This window comes from Bubalus bubalis, chromosome 20 (assembly GCF_019923935.1).
Source record: "Bubalus bubalis isolate 160015118507 breed Murrah chromosome 20, NDDB_SH_1, whole genome shotgun sequence".
Taxonomy (NCBI): domain Eukaryota; kingdom Metazoa; phylum Chordata; class Mammalia; order Artiodactyla; family Bovidae; genus Bubalus; species Bubalus bubalis.
Genome location: NC_059176.1, coordinates 42,930,094 through 42,940,149, shown reverse-complemented (window position 1 = coordinate 42,940,149; position 10,056 = coordinate 42,930,094). Strand labels below are relative to the sequence as shown.

General features: G+C 46.6%; 1 protein-coding gene across 1 annotated transcript; it reads left to right on the top strand.

Annotated features, from left to right (window-relative positions):
* The first annotated feature begins 3,630 nt into the window (after window positions 1-3,630).
* Window positions 3,631-5,169, top strand: LOC102399853 (neugrin-like). Its single transcript, XM_006075391.2, has 2 exons — window positions 3,631-4,267; window positions 4,685-5,169. The coding sequence occupies exons 1-2, from the start codon at window positions 4,123-4,125 to the stop codon at window positions 5,167-5,169; spliced, it is 630 nt and encodes a 209-aa protein (XP_006075453.1). The 5' UTR covers window positions 3,631-4,122.
* The last annotated feature ends 4,887 nt before the right edge of the window (window positions 5,170-10,056 follow it).

The following is a 10,056-nucleotide window of genomic DNA, read 5'->3' as shown; positions in this document are numbered from 1 at the left end:
ACTCATTTGCTTTAACAAATGGTGCTCCAGGGCATAACTTTGTGTACACATCAGTGTACAACATATCTGCCAGAAGTAGGTAAATGTATTTGCATCTTGATAGTGAAGTGAAGTGAGTGAAGTCGCTCAGTCGTGTCCGACTCTTTGTGACCCCATTGACTGTAGCCTACCAGGCCCCTCTGTCCATGGGATTTTTCAGGCAATAGTACTGGAGTAGATTGCCATTTCCTTCTCCGGGGGATCTTCCCAACCCAGGGCTCAAACCCAGGTCTCCCGTATTCTAGACAGATGCTTTACCATCTGAGCCACCAGGGAAGTCCAAAACCAAACTTTGTCACGATAGTGTTAGTTGCTCAGTCGTGTCCAACTCTTTGCGACCCCATGGACTGTGGCCCTCCAGGCTCCTCTGTCCATGGGATTCTCCGGGCAAGAATACTGGAGTGGATTGCCATTCCCTTCTCCAGGGGATCTTCCTGACCCAGGGATCGGACCCAGGTCTCCTGCATTGCAGGCAGATTCTTTACCGTCTGAGCTACAGGGAAGATCCTTGTCATCTTGATAAACATTGCTCAATAGTCCTCCATAGGTCATATTCCATTTTTCATTCTCATCAGAATAACTCTGGAGTTGAGACTTAGAATAAGGGGGGTTTTATAGAGATGACCAAGATTTTATAAGCCTGTAACACCTCTCTTTTTCAGCTTCCTCTCATGTATTGAATACCAGCCTTTTCAACCCTTCTTCTTATCTATCACCTCCCCTTTGGGGACCAGTAAATATCTTTTTATTCAGAGAAAGTCAGGTCTTTCGGTAAAAAGTTATTAAAGCTTCTTGGCTTCCTCCTTACTCTCAGTCTTGTACTCTGTTCATATCACTGGGGAAGTGGCCATCCTTCACTTGTCTAGGACCAGTCCTCTGGGTACTCTAGGTGAAATCCCTACATAATTCCTCAGGGACCTCGATTTGTCAATTTAATATTGTTGGTGTTATGGGTCAGGCTCAGTCTATCAATAACCAGTGCTGTGGCTGGACCAGCCCTTGTGGGTCTTAAGATTACAAGATGCCCTTCAATAACTATCAAGAAATGTTGGCAGTGGGGTGGGGGAAGTTTAACACTTACAGGACCTGGAAATTACATGGCAAACCTGAGGCCACACCACACAGTCATGGGTAGAGAGAACAAGGGCCTGGAGTTCTACTTTTATTGGGGTTGAGCACTGGAGGGTGGAGCCTAGGATTTTGAGGGCTCACTCATTATTGGTGAATTTAACAGGAATTTAAGGCCCAGGAAGAGAAAAAGCAAGTGGCCCAAATGGTTAATCATTGAAGTCAACCATAATCTCTAAAACAAAGGGGCCTCAGTGTGGAGGTGGGGGGTGGGGATGGGAGGAGCCCGGCTTTTTATCTAGTTGTGTGGCTGGCAGTGTGTTTATTGAAGACAGCCATCTTCAAAATGCAGGCCTTGGCAAGCAAGCTTAAGTCAAACATTTGGATTATACACACACACAACACACACACACAAAACAAAACCCAGCTGTCAAGGCTACACTACACTCCCTTTTCCTCCTCCTCCCTCTGTTGCCTCCTGGCTCCCTGACTGCCTGCTCTCATTTTTGTTTGTCTCATCATGACAAAACTGCTCACAAATATATCAGGGAATCCCTCAGTGCTAGGCATAACTGACTGTCAACACTTTAGCTTGCCTAACACTTCTCAGCATTTGACCTTGTCTGCATTCTTGAAATTCTCCCTTGACCCAGGGGACCACTCACCTATTGGCAGGACTGGTTTTCTGTTTCCTCCCTGGGCTTCCCTTCTTCCTCCTGTACCTTAAGTATTGCAGTTTTTTAGAGTTGTGTCCTGGGTCATTTTATCTCGCTCTGGATATTTCCCTGCCTGATGCCAGGTGGCTTCAACCATTCCTGCTGTTGGCTTACGACTTCCAGATCTATCCTGTCTGGGCTGTGCTGTTGTTCTGAATCTATAGTCAGCTGTGCACTAGACTTCACTGTTTGGCTGTCACACGAGCTCCTCAAACTCAACATGTTCAAAATAGAATTCATCATTGTTCTCTGACAATTTCATTCTGCTCCTGTTTTTGCTATATCCCTGAATAGTCCCACCAATCACCCACTCTAAAAATACTGACTCTCAGCCTATTTCTTAACCCAGTATTTAGTTCCTTACCAAGTACAACCATTTGGTCTTCCTAAAATATCTCTCAAGTCTGTTTTCTCTTCTGCTCCCAGTGCCCCTGCCTCAGTTCAGACTGCCTGAATTACTGACAGCCTCTTGCCTGATGCCTGATCTTTTCATCTTTGGTCTTGAACAAAAATACCCCACTGCTACTGAACCAGGTAACTGAATCATGTTCGTTTGTACAGCAAGTCAGGGTTGAGACCTTGAGGTCTGCAGCAGAGAAAGAGGTTACAGGGGTACAGGCAGCCAAGCAAGGAGACAGGAGAACAAATCTCAAATTGGCCTCCTTGAAGGAGGTGCTTAGGATATTTATGGGGTAAAGAAGCAGTGTGGGAGACTTCCTGGTGGTCCAGTGGCTAAGACTCCATGCTCCCAATGCGGAGGACCCGGGTGCAATTCCTGGTTGGGGATCTAGATCTCAAGTGCCACACCTAAGACCCAGTGCAGCCAAATAAATAAAATTCAAAAAGAGAAGCAGGGTGGTTTGAAGCTTCAGGAAAGGTTATTGAAGGTTAGAAAAAGGTGAAGTAATTGGAGCTGTGCACAGAGGTATCTGAGTTACATGGTTCTTCACAGGATGCACGTTAAGAAAATGATGGGCTACATTATCATGATCTCAAGATGGAGATTTTGGCCCTTGACAATGAAAGGGCACCCATTGGACACTTGTGCAGGCCCAGTTGAATGGTCAATGGTCTCAACTGGTTTGAGCTGGGCAAAACTAACCCCGTGTTCTTTTTTTTTTTCCCATGTTCGGAACAATAATTTAATCAACTATTACTACACTGACCCCTGATCAGAAGTGTTGTCTACAGGGGGCAGTTAGAGGAGTTGTGTGATATTATTTTCTAGGCTGTGAAGCCAGGAGGGTATGCAGTTTGCAGGAACACTTAAAACACACTTGGTCAGTGAAAGCAAGTTATAGGTTATTATTCATTAATATACAGATTATAGTTCAAGGAATCTAATTAATGACTGCTCCTGTTTCACTATCACTGGTTTGGGCTTCAAAATGAAAACTTGCTCATGGCATTCTGCCGCTTGAAATTCTTCCTTGTTCACTGTTGCTCTGAGATAAACTCCAGAATGCCTAAGCGAGGCCTGGCCTTGCTCCAGCTCCCACTGTCACACAGATTGTGCTGTTCCCAACAAAGGTGATGTGCTTCCTTGTATTTCACCTGCTGCCTGCTCTACCATCAGTTCCTTTGACCCTCTCTTTCTCTCCTCCCCTGTACCAGCTTGTTACAACTGCTCAAGCTTTCAGACCAGCTCTAGCCTGGACTTCCTGAAGCAATTCCTGGGCCACCACGCAGGCGTGGCACTAGCCTGTCCCTGCCTTTCCTTCCCCAGTTTTCTCACAGCATCCTTTGGTGGGATCCTTCTCATAGTGTTGCTGGGTGTTAATACATCTGTCTCTACCACCAGATTGTATTTTCTTTTTTTTTTGAATGTCCACTTAGGAACAGGTCCTGAGCTGGGTATTTATTACACATTATACCATTCAATCACACAGCAGTCTTTTTTGTGTTTTGTTTTGTTTTGGGGTGCTTACTGGGGTAGGTAGGATCTTAGTTCCCCAACCAGGGATCAAACTCCACCTCCATTGGATCTTCCAGCTCCTTGCATTGGAGGCACAGTCTTCATTACTGCACTGTCAGGGATGTCTGGACTGTGTGTTTTCTGAAGGGAAAGACCGTCTTCTTGCATCATCAGGATCTAACTGGGACCTGTCATGCAGTGAGAGGAATCCAGCTGATATGAAATGAAATGACCAAGAGTAGTTGGGTGTTGCTCTCAGCACAGAAGAATAGGCCGTAGTCATTTAGTGGCACAAGACAGAGACTGCATTTGCAGTTTTTCCAAGCCTTCTTTTCATGTATTTATCTCTAGTGTTACATAATCCGTTAACTGTTCTGATAGGAGATGTCTTCACAAATGGCAAATCTGCTTCTTTTTTTCATGGGTATTTACACAGGGAATTTGCAGTCTTGGTCAGTTCCCAGACTGGCTGAAGTCTTTGATGTCAGCACTGATGTGATCCGAAGGGTTTCAGAAAGCAAATTTGTACCTGTTAGGGTCCACAAGGGGTTCAGAGCATATTATTAAAAATTGGTCTATTGCAGTGACCTGGCAAACAAGGGATAAAGTCACAGTGGCCACATTGCCCTGGTAGTGTCCTATTTTTCCTTAAGACAGTGTCCCATTTTTCCCTGCTGGTGCCAGTTTCTCAAGACTACGTGACCACCCGCCTCTGAAACCCCTCTGACTATGTGATCACAAGACCCCAGCTGCAGGCTAAAGATAAACTAAGGCCCCCTCCCTTTGGGGCACAATTTCCCATCGATAGGGTATAAGAAGGGTTGGCTGTGAAGGGAGATCACTAGTTTCTCTCTAAAGCCAGTTACTTTCTCTCTTCCTATAATAAAGCTTTCTCTGCCTGAAAGCCCAGCTCACTCTCTTTTTCTCCGTGTTCACCTTCCAGTAACCACATTGGAACAGAAACTGAAGCAGGATCAAAAAGTCCTTAAGAAACTGGACTTGCCCACTCATTCCAGGAGCTCCCAGGCCCTGGATTCCTCAAAACGACTTTCTGCAAGCCAGTCTGCATCAGGCTGTTTGCTGATGCCTGGGGATGAAGCCTCATCCAAAGGCCATGGTCACAGCACAGCTTTGAAAGCCATTGAATTGAACACTCACAGTACAGATATACCAAGGATACAGAAGGAAAGGAATAAAGGAGTCCAGGGCCTGGAGGAGGGCAAGTGTTTAGTGCCTGTTGCTGCTGCTCTAGGTCACCCCACCAGCAATTGTGGGGGAGCGAGAGGAACTGACAGTGATGGACTGCCCTGCGACCAGAGGTTGGAAGAGCTGAAGGCAGGGGACCCAAGTGACCAGATCTTCAGCAACAGAGTTGTGCAGAGGGAACGAGAGTTTTTCAACAGCAATGGGAACTTCCTGTACCGAATCTGAGCCAGAGACGTGCCACGTGACACACAGCCGGCCAAGAATATTTGGTTCTGCCTGGGTTTCTGTGTATGAATTACCCACCTTGGAAGCAGGGGAAATGATGAGCATGGAATGTGGGATGAAAGGTTTGAATCTGACAAAGGGCAGAGGACTTCACAGGGCAGAAGTGCCTGGGAGTGGGGCAGTGACCAGCCACGCACAGTCCAGCCTCCTGGAGCACAGCCCCTGCTCTGATCCACATGCATCTTCAGGACTCGCCCGTCTTGCATGTGCTCTTTGACTTGCTCTCTGTTACTTTTGTTACTGTAGTCACACATAGTGGCCTGCCTCCGAGAATCCTGCCCCTCTGCCTGACTGTTAAACTAAAGTGCTTTTGTTCAGAACTCTGTCCACCTGTGGATGGCAGGAAGGAAGAAATTAACACATTCCCTTCCTGAGACTTGCCATTCTACAAGATATTTGCAAGATTAACAGCCTTTTTAGTCTGTTCCTCACCTCTTCTATCTCTAATTCATAAAAGAACCTGGCATCCAGCCCCCGAGAAGATGGTTATTTGGAAACATTAATCAGCCATCCTCTTGGTCAGCCAGCCCTCAGAATGCAGCTGTATTCCTTGCCTCAACGCCTCGTGTCATGTGGTGAGCATAGCGAGCTTGGACCCTTGACCCTGCTCCTGACCTCTGTCCTCAGCTGATTTTAATCTGCATCCTAAGCAGCTCTGTGCCAGCTGCAAAGAGAGGGAGCCAGTTCACACATCCCTCCCAGGGCAGGAGGCCCGTCTGGGCAGGACTCAGCACACAGGAACCTTGCACAGAGCCCTTGTTGCAGAGCACCCCCAGCCCTCTTCCTGGGCAGAGCTGGCTCTGAGCACCTCAGAGCAGGATCTGGACTAACTAACAGCTGCTCCTGGATAGGCTGGTGACCCTGGGCTTCACTCTGTGTGGCCTCCCTCCACCACGTCTTCCAGAGGCTTCCACTGCTCCAGGACCCTGGGCCCCTGTCTCCACCCACCATCCCTTTTCTTCCTGACTCCTGGGTCCCTCTCCTTAGGAGAAAGCCTCTTTGAAATTCTCTCCCACTCGTGGGCCAGAAAAAATGATTAGAAATCAGGCCAGAGCTTCAGGCCCAGGTCCATCCTGACCCTCAAGACTACACTTTTCTGTTCCTTGCACCTGGCCAGCACAACAAGGCCCATTTTTGCAACTGTGAGCCCCTGAGGGGTGAGGATTGGCTGACCTAGACGAGCCACCCAGCCCTTCCCAGCAATGCCTGGGTTGAGGTCTTTACAAACAGCCCCCTCCAGGAGATGGGGCTTCCCTGGTGGTTCAGTTGGTAAATGAATCTACCTGCAATGCAGGCGATGCAGGTTCCATCCCTGGATCTGGAAGATCCCCTGGAGAAGAGAATGGCTACCCACTCCAGTATTCTTGCCTGAGAAATCCCCTGGACAGAGGAGCCTGGCGGGCTACAGTTTATGGGGTCTCAAGAGACCTACCTTACACTTAGACCTTTATCTTGAAAATCTGTTGCTAAGCCGTGTCTGATTCTTTTGTGACCCAATGTACTATAGCCCACCAGGGTCCTCTGTCCATGGGATTTCCCAGGCAAGAATACCGGAGTGGGTTGCCATTCCGTTCTCCATGGAATCTTCCCCACCCAGGGATCCAAACCCGAGTCTGTGGCATTGACAGGTGGGTTCTTTACCACTGAGCCATACTAAAATGGGATCTTTATCTTATTTGGAGCTTATTCTTGTGTATGGCATTCGGGAATATTCTAATTTCATTTTCATTTTCGCTGTTCAAGGAACCAGTGAGGTAGGAGATAGATGGGCTCCAGGTTGGAAATTCACAATCAGCCAGCCTCTGCTCTGCATTTCCTGAAGCAACATAGGTGGGTTCCAGTTGAGGAATTTAAAACCAGCCCCCTGTATGCTCTCAGAAATTGAAGTAACAATAGAAACAGAGTAAGTAGCCAGTCTTTGTCTCTAGTAAACACCTCAAGGGAATAATCTTGGCAAGGACAAAGAGAGGCAAAGCCCTGATTGAGTAAAAGATTAGGGAGAACACTACACTCGCGATGCGCAGAAAGGCTCCTTGGAGTCAAGTCAGAGGATAATTCCAGGCCATAAGGAGTCATGCTCCTCCTAGAAGCCTCCCACTTCAAGATACATCTTGGCTGAGGTTTGTATGTGCACCCCAGGGGAGGGTGCTGAGACAAATTAACCGGTGGCAGGGGAGGGGGGGTTACAAAGATTACAAAGCAAGATGATCGGCCTGAGGGAAGACAAAGACCCAGATAACTGGCCTCTTATAAAGGATATAAACTTCCAAAGGCACAACTCTCTCTCTCTGAGCTCACCTGTGGATCTTTCCACATGTACTTTTTTTCTCAATAAACTTTTTACTTTACTTTTTACCTTCTGCCTCCTCACCTGAATTCATCCTTGACCAGGCAGGCAAGACAAGGGACCTTAGCCCTGACTGCTGGCCCCTGTGGTCAGTGGTTAGGACTCCCAGTCTGGGAAGCTAAGACCCTGCTTCCAGCTACTGCTCACTGCCGCTTAGAGCTGGGCACATCGGAAATGACCAGCACACTGTCCCCCAGAGTGGCTGTCACCAGTTTGTATTTCCAGCAGCAGAGGAGGAGGGTTCCCCTTCCTCCACAGCGTCTGCAGCATTTAACGTTTGTGGAGTGTTTAACAATGGCCGCTCTGACTGGTGGGAGGTGATTCCTTCTTGTAGTTGTGATTTGCATTTCTCTAATATTTAGCGATGGTGACATCGTGTGACTTTTCTTAAAGGATGTGAGTTAAAGGCACCTGCTGAAGGCGGCTCCCTGAACACCTGCCCAGTTTTGAATCCTTTTTTGGTGACCGCCCTGGGGGACTTCCGGAGGGCAGTTGTTTACTCCCAGCCCCGGGTCCTTGGGAATATAAAGGGCCCATCAGGGCAGCTTGTATACTTGCTGTCACAGAAAACAGCGCAAGGGGGCAGCATTTCTTCATGTTCCACTTTCCTTTTTCCTTTTTCTGGGCATTCATTGTTATTTTACTTTGGAGTAGAATTGATTTCTGATATTGTGTTTGTTTCAGGTGTATGGGCGTTTGATTCACTTAGACACAGACGTTTATCAGTTCTTTTGGGGGTTCTCTTTCTCATATAAATGATTAAAATGTGTTCCATAGACTGCCCTGTACTATTCAATGGATTAGTTGATTGTATCAAACAACTATATTAATGATATATAGTTTGATATATATTAATTAGCATAGGTTATTAGCAAAGTCTTAATTTATCCCTCAATTCTAAGATTTTTTTGGTAATCATAAATTTGTTTTCTAAGTTTGTGAGCCTGTTTGTATCATGTAATATCCAATATTTGCATTCATTTCAAGAATTCAACTGTCAGTGATGCCCTGTGATATTTGTCTCTCTCTCTGACTTCCTTTACTGAGTGAGGTGATCACTCTGTCCATCCACGCTGCTGTCAATGGCGTTATTCTGTTCTGATTCACGGCTGAGTAGTGTTCCAGTGTAGAGGTACAACACCCGGTCCTCTTTTTCCTGTCAATGGATTTCTTGGTTGAATTTGTTGCAGTGAAAAGGAAAAAAGGAGGAATGAGTTTTTTTATTTCTTAAGAACAAAGAAGATGAATAAACAGTGAGCAGGCCTGAAAGTTCCTAGTTTTTTTACTTTAATGCTCTAACTCTGCACGTCTGTAACTAAGTTTGCTTTTCTGCCCCCTAACTCTGCAGGAGCCACACTTTGCACCTATTTTCCTTTGACTCTGTGCTAAATACATCCCTATCTGGTGTTTACTCTTGCAACACCCTTCCCCCTGTAGTTGCACATCAGAAAGAAGGCCACCGAACTGCCAGACTCAATTACTGGGTTATTGATGCCAGTTTATGACTATCTTTGAAACAGTCTCACAAACTTAGAAAACAAATTTATGATTACCAAAAAAAATCTTAGAATTGAGGGATAAATTAAGACTTTGCTAATAACCTATGCTAACTGATATATATCAAACTATATATCATTAATATAGTTTGGAAGAGGAAGAAATCAAGATCCTGTCACCTTTGTTCCTCATCACTGACTGCGAGCCCTCCTCTTATATGAGTCCCTAAACTCCTCATGGGGAGCACAGTTCTTGAGGCACGAGCCTACTGCGTTCCCCGTTTCACCAGCTGAGAATTAAAGCCACTTTCTATTTCCTCCAAACTCTGTCTCCATATTTTTTATTTGGCTTCACCTGGCAGAGAAAGCCAAGATTTTGGCCAGCAGCAATTCTAGTTCTTGGCCATTGTAAACCGTGCTGCCCTGAAAAGAAGGGTGCACAGGTCATTGTGAATTCTGATCTTCTCTGGGTCTAAGCCCAGACGTGGGATTGTCAGACCTTACAGTTTCTGGATGTTTAGTTTATAAGGAACCTCTTTGCTGGTTTTTATTGTTCCTGCACCAGTTTACATCCACACCAAGAGTGTAGGAGTGTTCCCTTTTGCCTCCATGCTCTGCCAGTCAGATTCTCTGTAGATGTTTTAGATGGTGGCCATTCTGACCTGTGTGAGGGGACTTCTCATGGTAGTTTTGATTTGCCTGGCCTTAGGAGAAGGCAATGGCACCCCACTCCAGTACTCTTGCCTGGAAAATCCCATGGATGGAGGAGCCTGGTGGGCTGCAGTCCATGGGGTTGTGAAGAGTCGGACACGACTGAGCGACTTCACTTTCACTTTTCACTTTCATGCCTTGGAGAAGGCAATGGTAACCCACTCCAGTGTTCTTGCCTGGAGAATCCCAGGGACAGGGGAGCATGGTGGGCTGCCATCTATGGGGTCGCACAGACACGACTGAAGCAACTTAGCAGCAGCAGCAGCAGCAGGA